Here is a 16838-nt window from a genome sequence, read left to right on the forward strand (position 1 = left end):
TTCTCCAGCTTTCCCCACAAAGGGGAGTTAATTGGTTTACAGTGGATGTTCCCTGCACTGTTCAATAGAGGCAGCCAGCCAGCCAAGGATCAGGGAGACAGAGCTGGAGTCCAGCTCTACCAGGGAGTGGGGAAAGCTAGAAGTGTAGGCTGGTGATCTGTGCTGCCTAGGGAACAATGTAGCAGCCAAGGCCTAGGAAGCCTGGAAGATGAGCCACTGAGGCTACTCTCTCGCTGCCTTTAGCAGAGGAGGAGCTGGACAGCAGGGAATGAGAAAAATCCAAAATGTATGTGTAATAGGATGGGGGGCTGCCCATTTCCATTCCCTCCTTCCTTCTGTTTTCCACTTAGCCACTGGCTGAGCAAAGGGGTGTGTGTGGAGCCAGCTGATTGGCTGCTGTGTGCCCCCTTGCTTATTTAAGCTAGCTATGGCTTTTCAAAAAGCCTCTTTCTCTCTGCTTAGCTGCCCTGCCCTCCCTCCCCTTAGAAGTAGATTAAGAGCTCTACTGCTTATGATGCTACATTTCTGAACAGTCTCCTGTTTTTAGGGAAAGGGAAGGAATTTTTCCCATGAAGCTAAATTGGTATGTGATCTGGTGGGGTTTTTCTCCTTCCTCACAGCCCCTTGGAGGCACAGTTCGGTAGAAATGATACGATTCAAGGTTCATATAATGCAGTTAAAATTACTGACTTGTTGCAACTTGGGGCCCATGTGCTGTGTGGGCAAAGGCTAAAAGGGCCAGCTCTCAGAGGTAAATGAGACTTGAGATAGTACAGTTAGACTTTGTACTCACAGAAGGAAAGTAGCCTGAAGTCTTTGCAGATGAGGTTCCCCCATCACTCTACCCCACCCCTTATTTGAGGGGCAGAAAGGGAAAAGTTTTAACAACAGAGCTGAGTCTGTAAGGAGGTTCTACCCTGAGTTATTGTTTAGTTTCTGATTAAAGCCCTATAACTCTCAATGGAACAAATTAAAAGCCTGGTACGGTGAGAGCAGGCTGAGGACAGTGTGGTGCCCCTCCCCAGATATAATTAATAAAGTTTGCTGCCATTTAAACCAATCCCATGCATTTGTCATTAGTTTGCCTGCTTGTCCTGATCAACAGCTACCTGTCACCTTCTTTCCTGGCACACTTGTGGGAAGGAGGTTCTAAGCTGGGCTGCTAGGACAACATCACAGGATCAGTGGTTCAGGGAGTGTAGCTATGGTGACTGGGAAGTATAGCGACAAAAATATGCTGAGAAATAATCACTGTCAAAAATGATTCTTGACAAACTGTATGTCATTGAGCAGTAGTTATGTGGGGATCGGAAGGGATGGGAATGAAACTATTTGATAGTGGTGGAAGAAATTAAGATTGGTGCAGAATTTGGTAGTTGTTGCAATGGACTTTTAGGGATTGTTATTAGAGAATTTAGGGGTGGTTATTGTTCAGTTTGATCCTCTTGTGCTGTGCTGTCCTCTTCAGAGCTTGATCCCCCTACCTGAAATCCTAGGACTAGTCAGAGGTGTGTCCAAATGCAGTTGGCACCTGCCAAATTTCCATTCTGTATTGGGAGCTGCAACAGGGACAATAGATTTTCTCCATCTTCAGAAAGTCACCAAAGTTAAAATAAAAGTTCAAGCAACTCTGAACTCCCATCCAAAATTTTGATTCTATCTACGTCTTACTTAATTCCAGCTCCCCTCAGATTCTTGCCCTTAGCCTGGTTTTCCTGCAGTTTTTGTAAGAAACACATTTTCTTCTATCAAAAGATACATGCTTAACCTTTTCAAATTCTTTATTTAAAATGGCATGATTTTGACTCACAGTATGTAGTTCCTCCTCAAAGGTTAAAACTATATCCTCAAGTCTGGAAACATAGAGTATGTATGCCTCCAGTTCTTCTTCTTTCTTCAAGTGTATTAATGGTGTATAACATCATCTGGTGTGAGACTTCTGAAGAAAAGATTACTTCTCATTCACCTCTGGCTGACTGTGATTTCTTACAGATTGGAGACTGAAAATACAGCAGGAGAATGCTGTTATACTGAAGCACAGGGAACTTACTGCTATTTGCTATACAGAAGCTTTGGTGGCTAGTTTGCCTTTTCAGGGCTCTTCCTACAATAACCCAACAGAAAAAGCACAGAACGTCACTGTGAAAAGAAGACAGTATAGTTTTTACCAAGGACCAAATATCCTAAGCAAAGATGTTTAGTAGCTGAGGAATAGGAGCTCCCTAGAAATAGTTCTGCACACCTCCATTAGTAAAGTAGCAGTTTCAGCTGCAGTCTTTCCCCCCTACCTTAAGAATAGCTGATATGATTCTATGACTCTTAAGAGCAAACTAGGAGATCTGTGTTCTATTATTGATGGTTTCAGAAAATCTTGATTTTGATATGTGGACCATCTACTTTATTTGTAAGACTCTCAAGATCCCTGAAACATAATAAAACTTCACAGTGAATGTACAGGAGCCCTAGATATTTTTTCTAGAGTAGAATAATGAAAATTTGTCTTATCATGTGATCTATGCATCTCATTATTTCTGTCTCCTCAGCTAATTTCTCAGATGCTAGTAGAACTCCAGGCATTGCAGAAATAGTGATGGATAAGCAGCCTGTTGTTGATCTAAAATGTGATTTCAAGCCCCAAAATATTAAGATACAAAATAACTCCTGAGTTTTACAGCTGCCAGAGGCAAGTTCATATTGAATAGATTTGTGTTACTTAATAAGTCAAACATTTAAAATTCAGTTGGATTTAGTTGATATTTTGACAAGAAGTGGAAGAGGTCTATGTAATGATTTACAGTATAGCTGCATCAGGAAGCACTGATATTTGGGTCTTTCAACTTTCAAATGTGCTAATCCTTTCCCCATGTAAATAACTCAAGAGCACAATTTCTCAAATATGTGTAAATACTGAGAAATTCAGTGATTTAAGAGGTTAACAAATTAAGGTCCAGTTAGCTCAGAACCAGAATGTGATTGATTTATTTTATCTTGCTTAACTGTAAGAATGTGTTTAAGTGCTTTGCTGAATAGAGATGAGATTATTCATATGCTTCAAGTTAAGCACATGCTGAAGGCTTTGCTGAAGTGGGGCTTAATTGCACAAGTGTGATTACAATAAAATATTTATTAATTATGCAAATAACCTAATTCATTAATCTTCCATTGCAAAAAGATAGACACCTCTCTGTGTGTGGATTAAAAGCAGAACTTAATATCTCAGTGAGAAAAACATAGTTTTTTAGGACAAGGTGGTACATTAAATGCAATTATAATGTATGGAGAAGGAGGGAGATATCCATATTACGTATTTATGTAGAGCATGTCTCTCGGTTTACCTGCCTGGTGTTATTCCATCTTTCCAAAGCAAAGAAGGTAGTTAGGGAGAACAAGCAGGGAATGAAATAGACAGAGATAAGATACCTTCAGAATGAATAGGAAGGGTCTTTTAGAGAACAATGGGGGACTGTTAATCAGGAAATGCTTACCTACCCAGCTCTAGCCAAGTTAACACATTTATTTTCCCAAGGTCAGAGCTTAAGATCAAAGGGACACTAAACCATTTAAACCCTCCTACCTATTTCAGAAGAGAGCATCAGCTGTTGGAGGTGAGACTGACAGAGACTCACTGCCAGAATACAACAGCACAGATTTTCTCCTAGCCCAGATGTAAGGTGTCTGGGCTCAGTAGGATTTACCAAAAACTTTAAGCAATGGGTAAGGTTTAGATAAGACACAGGCATATAGGCTTTTTTTGTTTTATCCATCTTCACTGTCTATTATTTACCTTTGGGTGAATAAACAAGAGGTTTGTTTTGATAAAACTGTTTTGAATCACTTTAATCAGCCAATGGCACAGGCTCCTGAGAGAAATTTCCTTGCAGATACCAAAAACAGTTGGACCTATCATGTTTACATGATTCAGAAACAGGGGTCTGTAACTAACCAAGAGTGGCTGGACTACAACCCTTGAGCGGTGAAGGAAGCTGAGCATGTCATCTCAGGGGTGCACTTGAGAGGGCCTGCAAAGGGGTCTAAAACTCACACTGTAACTCTGACACTATACATATTTCTCATTTATAATTGAAAATATTTAATTACTGCCATGACTGATGAAATAGAAAAGATGGTTATATAAAGTTTAAGATTTTATATGGATATGAAATGAATAAATATGATAGTCTATGCCCTTAAACACTACATAGTAAAATATCAAGGGAATGCAATATCCTTCCTTCTCAGCCTTCACTGATAGAATATGTGGATATGTAAAATGTTAGGGCACCATCAGGTGATACTAATTCTCCAGATAATGTAGTACCTGAACACTGGCTCTGTCTGGAGTTGAGCCAGGGATGAATTTGGCCCCCTGTATTTCTAGTCAAGAACATACTTGAATTATTCATATGCCAAATGTGACTCCCATGCTCAACAAGCATAGAAAGCTGCCTTAGCACCTCAATCTGGCTGGACACTACTTTCATACAGTGGGGCTCAAGTCCTGAGAGAGGAGACTGCCTCTTCACCAGTCCCTTTGCTACCTCCCACCAGAGGTGAAAGTAAGCTGGTACAGCTGTGCCGGACTGGACCGGCTTTTCCTGCAGGGAGCCCTGGGCCCTTTAAATCGCCTCCGGGTAGCAGCGGCAGGGCTCCGGTGGTGATTTAAAGGGCCCAGGGCTCCCCGCAGCAGCCGGAGCCCCGGGCCCTTTAATTCACCAGTGAGCCCCGGGGCTCCCAGCTGCCTCTGCAGCTGGTAGTTCTGGAGTGATATAAAGGCCCCGCCTCTTCCTGTGGAGGCCATGCCTCTTCTGGTTGAGGCCATACCCTGCTTAGGACTCTGGCGAACCGGTAAGTCCTTTAAGTTACTTTCACCCCTGCCTCCCACTAGATCCCTGTGTGAGAGGAGGGTCTTTCTTGCTGAATGACAGCTGGAAAGGACACAAGAAAGTTAATTTCTTCTGCGCCCTACCCTGCACCTAATCATCCTTCAAGGTATTTAAACACTCTTTTGGGCTGTCTATTTTAGCTATGGGGGGGCGGAATCAAATATCTATTAAGCATATTTATATGTTTCTCCCTGTAAATCTTGCAGCTCAGTGAGAGTATATATAGACTGCAAATGGTTTTGATAGAATGTACCATTTTCAATAAGCTGTGGGCATCTTCACACAGAGACCTATATCGAAAGTCTTTTACAATTTTAATAACATACCATGCAGCTATCTAATGATAATTTGATATCCTAGCTACCCATCGAATATCTGCTCCCTATCGCTTTTCAACAGAATGTTTTTCTGTAAGCCAGACTGCTTTTGTATGTCATTATATACGAAAATATAAACAAGCCTCACAGTAGGGCTTTTTGAAAGATTTAATTAAGTGGAATGGTCTGAGTGGTTTTTTTTCCTGCCGAGTACGAGAAAATCAAAATGATTCTGATAAAAATACCCAGAGACATGTCAGTCTAAAAACATGAACTTACATAGTATGAAAGAACTGGGAAAACTATGAGTGTGATTACAGATCTGTTTGCTGCAACCTACAAATGTGTTCTTTTGAAAATTTTAAAACAATTCACCTACCTTTTCAGAATCTCCTTTCTTACCAGGCAAAAGCTGTAGTATCCTAAACATGCTTTTCCAACTTGTTTTAACAAGGATAAAATGTCTATTATCACACCCAGTTTTTATTAACACATGTCTTCTTGAACTAGCTTCTCATACCAGAGGAAAGAAATTATGGTGTCATTGGTCATGCTGTCATATGTATAGTTGGTAACACTATTGTATTGCACTAGTGCTTAGAAATCCCAGTCAGGATCAGAGGGCCTAATCAGGGAATAGTAATTCTCAGAACAGATTTTTCTATTTAAATATATCTAGGAGGTTGAAAGTTTCTTCAGATGTGAACCTAGCTAGCATCATCTGTCTCTTTGTCACTTCAGGGTTAGATTGCTGAACAGTATAATTTACAGTGGTTGTCAGTTAACTTCCAGGCAGAATGTAAGGTAGTGAAACAAGCTAAATGGTGTGGGATCTATCTACTTAGAGACTTTCTCTCTCCCAGTGCCAGATACTAGCACAGTTATCATCAGTGGAAACATTCAAGTTGGAACCTTGGAGTATAAAACAGAGGAAGCTACATGCAGGATGCTGTCCGCTAAGGGTTCCTTAACATTGAAATCCACTCGTCTCCTTGGTCCTAAATAGTCATAATTTGTTGCCATTCAGGATATGTTGTAAGGCCATCTACTGTCCTGGGCTTTGCGGGACAGATAGTGGAAACAGAGGGAATGGGCTGCTAATTTGTTTTTTAATTATGGGTGAAGATTAAGGGATGATGCTTACTGGGATGCTTTATTTTATTGTTTAATTTTGAGCTTTTGATAAGTCCCATCTTGTTTTAAAAATAAAAATAAATAAGTGTACTCTATATGGGGGCTATATTTTGAATTCATGCAGAAAGCAAAGCTAGTGCACAATTCTACAGCTTGTATCTTGGTGGGAGCATTTTAACAGGGGTGCTCTATGATCTGCACTGTCTGCGGGTTGCTTTTGGATGGAGTTTAAGATGTAAAGTTTGCCCAGTAAAGCCATAAATGGCTTGAGAATTGCCTAACTAAAAGATTGTCTGTCTTCCTGTGTTAGGGATGTTGATTACCAAAGGCACTTGAGCAATACCACTGTCAGTTAAAGAAGTGAGGGGCATTCTTGTGAGAATCTGTTTTCTTTGGTGTTTCCCCCCTTTGATATGAACTAGCCAGTACCTCTTGCCCTTGAGGGCATGTAGCAAAGCCTATTTATTCTCTTCAACTTTTGATCAAGTTAAGGAATCCTGAGTGTGATGAGTGGTGGATACATTGTTTGTTTGTTTTTGTTTTGCTTGCTCATTGTTGGGTGTGGGTGAAGGTGCTAGACTTGTAAAACATAAGACTAGTGTGTTTAAATATTGAGAAGATCACCTAGAGACTAGTATGCGTACCCTTTAAACTTTTCTCTTCTGAATTTAAATAAAAAAGAATATAGGCATCAATATTAAAAATAACTTCCTGGAATGGTGCTGTAGGACATCTCCTGTTAGCCACTCAGGCACTGGAAAATATGCATACTAACTAATGTGTGTGTGTGTGTGTGTGTGTGTGTGTGTGTGTGCGGGGGTGGGAGGGGGCAGAATATTATTAATAGGGCATAAGGTCTGAGCCTGGGTATATAAGGTCCAGACCTCAGTTTTCTGTCAGAGAGTTCCTGGACAGGAAAATAACTCTTTTCTCAATAGTGAATAGTGACCCTGAAATAGAACTCCCCCTTCTACTTTTTAAAAACTCAATGAAAACCTGATTTGTATTTTAACCTATTTACTCAGCTCAGCAATGCTAGCAACACTCACACTAATGACTGGTTTTCTAAGAGCCAAACTCTGCCTGACACTTGAGTGAGTTCATAGTGGAAGCAGAGGATGTAAGGAGCCGCTCCCACATTGTATACTCTTGAATATGGGCCAGACAGAATGACAGTTTATGGACTCTAAGGAGTATGGGAACAACTCTATCTATATTCCCTGGGGAGCACCCAACATTACAAATGGAGGTGAAGCCATGGTCCTATAGCCTGCCTGCCTCATATGCCAAGTACCAGCCAGCAGGGGGGAATAGGCCCTTCCTATAAAGGAGTGATGCAATGGGTGCATGTGCAGCTTTTGGGTGCCCAGGAGCTCTAAAACCTGTTTTTCCAGTGTTCTCTGGGGACAGCAGGATTCCACACTGGCCCTTACTATGTCATGCCTAAATTAGTGACATGCAGCAGAACAAATATCAACTTCATATGTAATGTGTAATGTACAGTATTTCCAACCGGGGTGTTCAGTCAAGGCAGACAATGTTATAGAATCAGCAGCAATGTAATCAGGTGAAAAATGTCACTTATACTGACACTCTCCGAAGGTACTGGTGCAAAGTATGCTTGACTGGAATTCACACAGAAGTTTCAAAATTTGTATGTATTTCTGAATAATTAATATATACAGACTTGGGATGTATCTGCTACATTCTATTTGAAGATAATAAATGTGTTGTAATGACAATTTCCTGCCACTTAAATTGCCAGTTCTTTACATTACTGAAATACATATATACTAGTGCTTTTTAATCTGGGCTGTTTCATGAAGGCTATTAAGAAGTTCAGTTCTTCTGTTGAGTAACATGACATAGTGACAGCCCTATTTAGGCTTAGAGTTTTGATGCATCAGTCAGTGAAATACTAAACAGCTCTAAACTATTAAATGATAATTTTTTTGGTATATGCAGCAAGCATGCATATCCTGCTGTGCACTAAAGCAAATTCTGTCTTAAATTTTGCAACTCTTTGGGCTAAAAATCTTTAAAATAAATAGTAGAATGGTTTATAAATCTTTCTGTAGGCCTATCTAGAATAATACTTCTGTTAATCATAAGCAAGGAAGAATCTCACAAATAATTTCTAATAAAGTTATACTTATTGGAGATAAAAGACTACCAGTAAAATATTGTAAATTAACCTCAGTTGAAAAAAAGGACTTTTGAAAAGACAGAGGAAGAAATGGAAAAAGAACATTAATAGTTATTGCTGACCTCTCAATTACATATCCTTGACAATTCCAAGAATTCAGTGCATTCAGTCAGAGGAATGTATGTACCAGGTTTTTTTGTTAATATATCTAAGTCAGTCATTGGCATTCGTAGCTGCTTTCCTTATGAAAGTGGCAAAAAATCCTGCATAATGCTTAATTTCCTTAATTCCACAGTATTTTGATACTGTTATGAATATAAATGATGATAGAAGGTTAACCAAGCTCTCTCTCTCCTCTGTAATAGCTTCATCTATGTGTGAAATTTATAATTTGGTAACTAAAAAATTCTTTGTTTTGCCCCTTTTATAACTCAGGCCTAATCTAGCCATTCAGCTCTGATTGACTAAAAGAACACAGCTCACTTATTTTGTTACTTAATTCACTACCCTATTTTGATTCAGTCAAGAATATGAACCTTATTAAGAATTCAGTGAGTGCCCACCTATTCTTAGATGAACATCTTAATTTGCAAAAATACATTGGAATGGGGTAGGTACAATTGTTCTACAAATTTCAAATAGCTATTCTGTGCCATACTGTGAATTTTATTCATTCTGAGAATTGGTCTTAGCATTTAGATTTTGAGCTCTCTTATATGGATATAGATATAGATGATGCATGCACACACACTCACTCATACAGTACATATACAGCATTTTGTGTGTGTATCTATCCATTTCTATGCATATGCAAAATGTTAAAACTGGTTCTCAGAATGAATACCCTTTATATTTTGTCACAGAATACCTGTCTGAAATCCATATAATAATTATTATGACTACACCATTCCTGTGTGTGTGTTTTGTTTATGGAGATATACCTATCTCATAGAACTGCAAGGGACCCCGAACGGTCATTGAGTCCAGTCCCCAGCCTTCACTAGCAGGACCAAGTACTTTTTTTTCCCCAGATCCCTAAATGGCCCCCTCAAGGATTGAACTCACACTCCTAGGCTTAGCAGGCCAATGCTCAAACCACTGAGCTATCTTTTTGAAATTAAAATGATCCCATTAGAATATTGGGAACTCCAGCTGAATCCTTGTTTGAGTCTACAGCAGGGCCTTTGAATGGAAACACTTATGTTATGCTTTATCTTTGTTAGAGCTAGTTCTCCAGCTATAATACTAACAAATCACTGAGTACAGGTTGAACCTCTCTAGTCCGGCACCCTCAGTACCTGACCGGTGCCGAACCAGAGAATTGACGAACCACGGGAGGTCAATATATAACGAGTGGGCTTCTTTTTACTTTTATGTCGCCAAGACGAATAAACGGAACAACACTTGCAATGCTGCCTAGCCAAGGCTTATTGGCTCTCTTCATAACAAAGTTTTAAAGTTATTCCACAATTTTACTGTATTGGCACAAGGAAATAAGTAGAGAAAGCAAAAAAACATAAAATCATGCCGGACCATGGATGTTGCTGGACCCGAGAGTGCTGGACTAGAGAGGTTCAACCTGTAACAAAATTGGTGTCCTGCATGCTTTTCTTCATCAGTTGATGGCTCCATTAGGTTTGACTTGTAGGAGTGGGGTAAGGCTGGGGAGAATGAGTGAAGTTGTCAGTATGTTGCCTTTCTTCTTATAGTTGAAACAAGCTTACTGCATTTTTATTTTGATAAACAAGGTAGCTTCTTGCAGTAGTAACAGCCAGCAGGATCATTTAAGATGAACAATCTGAGATGCCATGTGCTTTTTAAATAAAATAATTCCTTAGTTCTCACCTTAGTGTGTTTCTTACATGCATGAAAGAAGAGCAACCTTTGCTTCTTCTACTCTTGTTCATTACCACAGGTACTTCAGCTGGAAGAAGTGGTTTCTCTGGGATACTTCTTTAATCCACAGGATTTTATTTGTATTGAGCTTTTCTCCTGCTGCTGTACTTGGGAGAGGTTGATTCAAAGTTCAGCAATGTACAAAAAATGAAATGTAATAGCAGTTTACTTTCTATTAAACTATGGATTTTTTAAGATGCTGATTTACTGAGAAAATACTCTGAGACAGTTTTACCCCTACAGTCTAATATCAAAATAGCCTTTCTTAAAAACAAACAATCTAATTTGACACATAGCTGTCCTGCACAATATATTTTGGTTAGCTGGAACACTAGCTAGTTGCTGAAGTGTTTCCATTCTAAGATCCTGTTTTCAGTTGCTCCATAACTTTCCAAAGCATTCACCTTTGGGGCTGAAATTTTTCGTGTTTTTGTCCCTTTGTATACCAGTGTCCACTTCATGTGGCATACATATAAGGGTTGTAGTTGTTTGATGATACCCCATATGGGTTGCAGTGTGAGGACGTAGGGGTCAGCTGCGGGTATGCAGTTGGAGGGGATTTTATTTCTGTATCGAGTCAGGTTCAGGGCATTTGGGTGGCCTGCTCTATGATGCAATCTACTTCTCTAGTGGAGTGTCCTTGCTCGGTGAAGATGGTTTTGAGTGTGTTAAATAAAAGGTCCAATAAAAGATATTAGCTCACCCACCTTGTCTCTCTAATGGGACCAACACAACTACAACAACACTGGATAAAACTAATTTATGATGGCTAGAATAGTTTCTTATGGACCTTCCTGCTGGCAAAATGCATAACAACACTCTAGCCCCACTCTGAAACACCTCCTCTGGGGCCCAAATGCCCCCAAGATGCCATTGGAGAAAGGGGCCCAGATATGCCAACTTTACACCAGCCCAGGATTTCTCCATATTGGGGGAATTTTCCCTTGCCCTTTTAGGGCTGTTTTAAGGCCACTTTGTGCAGTGACGTTTGTGGAATCCAGGATTCAGCAACAACATTTAGCCTGAATAGGACCCCCAAATAGTTAGACAAATCTAAAAGAACAAAAAAGATCCAAAATTGTCCACTATCTGTCACAAGGTAACAAACTGCAAGCAGGAAATCTAAAATATAGCAAGAATTCCATTGAGTTGGACCTGCACATTGCTCCTTTATTAAACTTATTTGCAAAAAAAGTGTTTAATGAGAATATACTACTTCAGGGGAAAGAAACCCTAATTAGAAACAACAACTTTTATTGATCTTATTGTTTTATTTGTTCCAAGCTTGGGTGAATTTTACTCTTTGTACTTTGTTTAACATTGTTTTGAAGCACTTGGAATGCCTGTAGCATATAGATAGATTATAACTCAAATTGAGGGGTTAAAGCAAGAGAGACACTACAGAGTCATAGGTTGGCATATGCTTTTACAATGATGTTTTCTAAGAGTTGATATATAACCTGTGGCATTAGGATTCTTTCTTTCCAGTTTTGTTTTTCAAGAGTTTAGAGTTCCTCTCTGCCAATGGCATTCTATAGGCTTCATACAGTTTATACATATTAACAAGACTAAAAGACAAAACAAATTAAAAAGACTAACTCTGACTGATCTTGTTTTATCACTTTTAAGCCTGTAAGAAGTTTAGTCTTTTTAATTAGTGTTTCTCATGAAGAAGTACATTCTCATTAGACTTTTCTTCTTCAAATACAGCTCAATAAGGGAACAATGTGCTAAACTAATGCTGAGGAATTCGTGTTATGCTTTAGATTTGGTGCTTGTGGTTTGCTACCTTCTGACAGAAAGTGGACAATACAAGATTCTTACATTCTATTGGAATCTTTAGTATAATTATAATAGGGTCCTAAAACGTAAGTAGTCAGAAGTCAAAAAGGGATGTGTGGGGAAAAAGAACTGGGTGGCCTTCTTTATGCCAGCCAAAGTAACACCGAAGGCCCAAAATCAGGCCCTCTGACAGAGGCTCGATATACTGACTGCCCTTACAAAAGGCAGTACAGGCCAGGGCCTGAACAAGACTAAGCTGTACAATTCCCTGTCAAATTCGGTCAAGGGTTATGACCAGAGGAGGGAGGGGGAGGGAGCAATGTGGAATGCCTCAGCAACATAATAACCGCTTGTTTATGAAATATAATAACCGCTTACATGAAGAAATTGTTTCTAGTAAAGGCCAACTTCTCCTGTAGTTCCAGCTAACTGACAAACTAGCCAATCATATCTTCTTTGGGAGTCCTGTAATAAACCCCTATCCCCTTAACGGTAAAACCCGGAAAAATAATATGTATCTTACCAAGAAAAACATCCCAACTGGTGCCAAGTACCCATAGCGGAAACCACCAAGAAACCCCCCACCCAATATGCACCCAATTCTCGTAAAATGATTAGGAAGGTATCGGGAAAAGGGGACAGACCCCAACTCTTATTTCTTGCAAATGACGTATCATTTGTACTATGCTTGCGGTTTGTACAAATAAAAGCAGCCTGCGTGCTGTGCTAGGTGTGGTAGTTTTCAGACTGCTACCCCAACGCGTTGGTATGTATTGCAATAAACTGGCCTCAGGCTTGAGTCTGTGAACTAAAATCAATGCGTGGGTGACTTTTTCCACAACAGATGGTATGCTCTTGGTTCCTCATTGGAGTGTCTCAGTTAAGCTGTGTTCCCTGGTACTGTTCTTTCTCACCTCATGTTTTGGTGCGGAAATCAGGGTCTCAACCTAGTCTCTGCTGTTAAAGACCCAGTGACAGCATCCAGGGATTGAGGGAGTAAAGAAGCAGAAGATGGCAAAGGAAGTCAGGGGGGAGCATGCACAGTAGAAGTAAAATGGAGGCATGAGATATTGAGTGAGGGGTGGAAGCAGGAGCAGCAGAATGGGGCTGAATTTAGTCTTCCAATCCAGCACTTTTCCAGAAATGCCTATTTAACCACTAGTCATGTTCCTCTGTAAATCAGCTTTATTAGGAAGAGGTTTTATTTCTTGAAAAAAGTCAGAAGATGGTCAGTAGAAGTAATTTTCAGGGCATGACTTTCTGTCAGTGTCATGGGGCAATTGGCCCTTTAGGGAGAGTCAAGGCCTAGCTTACCCATGGCAGCCCTCTAAAAACCATCTGGGAGTAATTGGTTTCCCTAGGTAGGTGTTTAATGTTCAATTAGTAGAGGAGCATCTGCACCCTAGAAAACAGGCTGCCTGAGCTAAGGCAGTGAGTGTGCCCAGGAGGAAGGTGCTCTGAGGAGAAAGGGCTTATAAGGGGAATGCAATCCCAAGAGAGAACAGGAATAATGTAAAGGGAGAAACTGGGAAGGATCCAGAGAGAGAGACTGTTCCCCCGGTGAAGGGAGTAGGAATATCCTGAAAGAAGGAGCTAGAGACTTTCCAGGGGAAGAGAAGAGCGGTTCTGAAGGAAGGAACCAGAAATTTGCTCTCCAAAGAGAGTTGTACTGATGCTGGGATGATGAAGCCACGGAGAGTACCAGAGTAAGTCCTTGCCTATGTTTATATAAATTTCTGTTGTCAATAAATGAGCCCCTCAGAAGGGGGTGCTCTTTAATACACAGAAGCTCTGTTTGGACTTGTCTGTACCTGGCTGAGAAACTAAGGCATGACTCCCCCTTGCCTGAACACTAGGGGACACGCAGCCAGAAGCAGAATGTTCCCAGTCAGATTCAAATATATTTTGACTCCATTATTTATGTTCTCACTGTGTATGCAGAAATCCAATTGAAATCAACAGGTGACCATGCACTGAGAGAATACAGGATAGATGTGAGAAGAGAACGTAGTCCTCCACATCAGTAGTACATTTTTGCTTCTTATATGCTGCACTGGTGATTGCATCCATTTTATTATTTGTAGCCAGCGCTGTAATAGGTATAATATAATTCAATTAACTAAGAGTACAAATCCCTGTGATGATAGTGTGCTGCCATGGCATCTGAACTCCAGTTAGTGGGATAATTAAAATAGAGAATATTCTGTATGCTCAAAACACTCAACCAGCTATCTAAAACAACAGCAATACTGAAATCAAAATGTAGCAAGTCTCTCAAAAAGAAGCTTCCAAACAATGCTCACCCAGAAGCTTGGACTTAGTTGGCCTCCCCCTTAACTTAAAAGGAAAACTGCAGTGTTCCAAGGCAATCAGCAAGTGAAATAAGATATCGCACAGTCATTTCAGTGATCTGCCTTTGATTCTGTTAGATACTGTGAATTGTTAACTAACCAAATTATATTCAAGTAATTCAGCACCTGCTTAATCAAGCTACAAAATATGGAATTAGATATCGGCCACTTCAACTTCAGTGATTTGATTATGTAGAAGAGAGAGATTGGTGCATATACATCTAATCCTATGAAATTAAATCAGGAAAATTAGCTGAAGATATTCGTAGGGGTCTGTTTGGTGCCTATTTGCATAAAATGTGGAACTACCTACTTATTCAAAGAATTATTTTGTGGTGAGAAGTGAGGATAGAATTGAAGATACGTGTCTGTAGTTGTATTGGGTTAATAGTAAAGAGGCTAGGAGGTACCAAAAGTGTATTCTGATTAAATATAAATCTTGTCTGGGAAAACTGCTTTTGCATTATAAGAGAACTAAAATTTGTGAGTAACTGTCAAGACTCAGAGCTTAAAGGATACAGAGCGTGTCCAATTATCAAACACTGGTTAAGTTCGTTGCCAAAATTTTTCATTTTAGCCCTTAAATCAGTGCATAGTCAACCAAAATTCCCATTTTTGGTGTCCAAATGTAGTGTTGTTTATAATTTTTGGTATTTTCTAAGTAGACCAATAATAATGGCTTCTCTTTTTGTTTGCAGACATAAAATAAAAATGACTCAGTGAATGACTGTTAAACATAATGTGGGAAAACTCTGTTAAACTCCAGGGTCTGCAAAATCATTAGAATGTAAAATAAATCTTTTTAGGTATTTTGCAAATAGTATTTACTTTTCTCTTCCGTGATGTGGTTTGAGCATTGGCCTGCTAAACCCACGGTTGTGTGTTCAATCCTAGAGGGGGCCACTTAGGGATCTGGGGCAAAATCAGTACTTGGTCCTGCTAGTGAAGGCAGGGGGCTGGACTCAATGACCTTTCGGGGTCCCTTCAAGTTCTATGAGATAGGTATAGCTCCATATATTATGTCTGTAGCACAAGTCAATATAGTTCTAAATTCCTTGCTTTGTATGGCCTTATTTCTCTTATAAAATCATTCACTATATTTTTTCAAAAAATAATTTTGTTACATTTTATTAACGTCTGTTGTTGGTGCAGGTTTCTCTTGGACTTTTACATGCTCGTGCTACCCATATCCTGTGGCCTCCAAGGCGCTGGCAGAAGTTACAACCTATGCTGCCTCCAGAACGTACACCACTTCACAGTGATCAAGAATGACCTACATGTACATGATGGAGAAATGAAATATTGATACTAGGATTAACCATCAAGAGGGGTAGATGATGTAACAGAACAAATAAGAACGCCAATTGTACTATAACAGATACTGCTCCAGCAGAAATTCCCTTATGTTAAGGTGTCACTTTAAATCTAAAGTTTTTCTTTAATCTGTAACATTACATGGTGCATTATTTTGTCTTGGAGTAATTATTCTCTGATTGTGGAGTATTCCAATGTTCAATTTTCCAGAAACAGTAAAATATATGAGCCATTGTCTGTTCTAGTGCTCCTGTTGATAAGACATTATTATAACAGTCTATAAAACGTTTTAATCTTTTGCTTTTGATTTGTTTCTTTAACAGCTTGACAGATTCTTGAAAATTAATATTTTGATGAATATGTGAAGTCAAACCAGTACTTCATCATTTCAGTTAAGTCTGAATATGTAGAAGCATTTACTCATAATATAACATTTTGAATTGCACTATAATTGTTAAAATTGAAAAAGCAGCCTTTCCTTATATGAAAAGCTAATTGTACAATATGTCCAAAAAAGAATAAAAATGAATCTTTAATCCAGTTATTTTCTTTTTCATTTAATGCAGCGTGTTGTTTTTATTATTAAATTGAATACATAATAATTTTAATTTATTTTTCATTAAAGTTTAATATAAATATTCCTTTTATATCCATTTGTTGAGACAGAGTTCCAAATAAAATATAATACACGTTACGCCACAGCATCTACACAAAATACACTCTATTGGTTTCTTAAGTACAATCACTCAGTGTTAATATTGATTGCCACATTTATTTGGAAATATGTAAAAAGCTCCTTTAATATTATAAACACATTCCTCTACTAATGCACAAAAAAGTTTCCAGAGGCCACATTATCAGTGAAGGGGCCTTGACTGATTTCCATTGATGAGTGACACATTTTCAGTCACAGATTGGTATGAGCCAACTTCATTTCATACATACTGAATTTTACTTCAGAGGGGATAATGTTCAGAAGGATTCAACAGCTGGCACCTCTGCACTAGAGTTATGC

At 39.2% G+C, this 16838-nt stretch overlaps 1 protein-coding gene across 9 annotated transcripts in view; it reads left to right on the top strand.

The window, feature by feature from the left end:
- IMMP2L (inner mitochondrial membrane peptidase subunit 2) overlaps positions 1-16358 on the top strand; it is an 854519-nt gene extending 838161 nt beyond the window's left edge. For 8 of the 9 annotated variants that reach the window (XM_034769342.1, XM_034769352.1, XM_034769317.1 and 5 more), the window contains one exon: positions 15662-16358. In XM_034769342.1, coding sequence (XP_034625233.1) covers positions 15662-15781 — 120 coding nt within the window. In that variant the 3' untranslated portion in view covers positions 15782-16358. The remainder of the gene's footprint in view (positions 1-15661) is intronic. The other variant, XM_034769292.1, reaches the window with a different exon arrangement.
- Positions 16359-16838: the final 480 nt, after the last annotated feature.

The sequence above is a fragment of the Trachemys scripta genome, chromosome 1, assembly GCF_013100865.1.
Source record: "Trachemys scripta elegans isolate TJP31775 chromosome 1, CAS_Tse_1.0, whole genome shotgun sequence".
Lineage (NCBI taxonomy): Eukaryota > Metazoa > Chordata > Testudines > Emydidae > Trachemys > Trachemys scripta.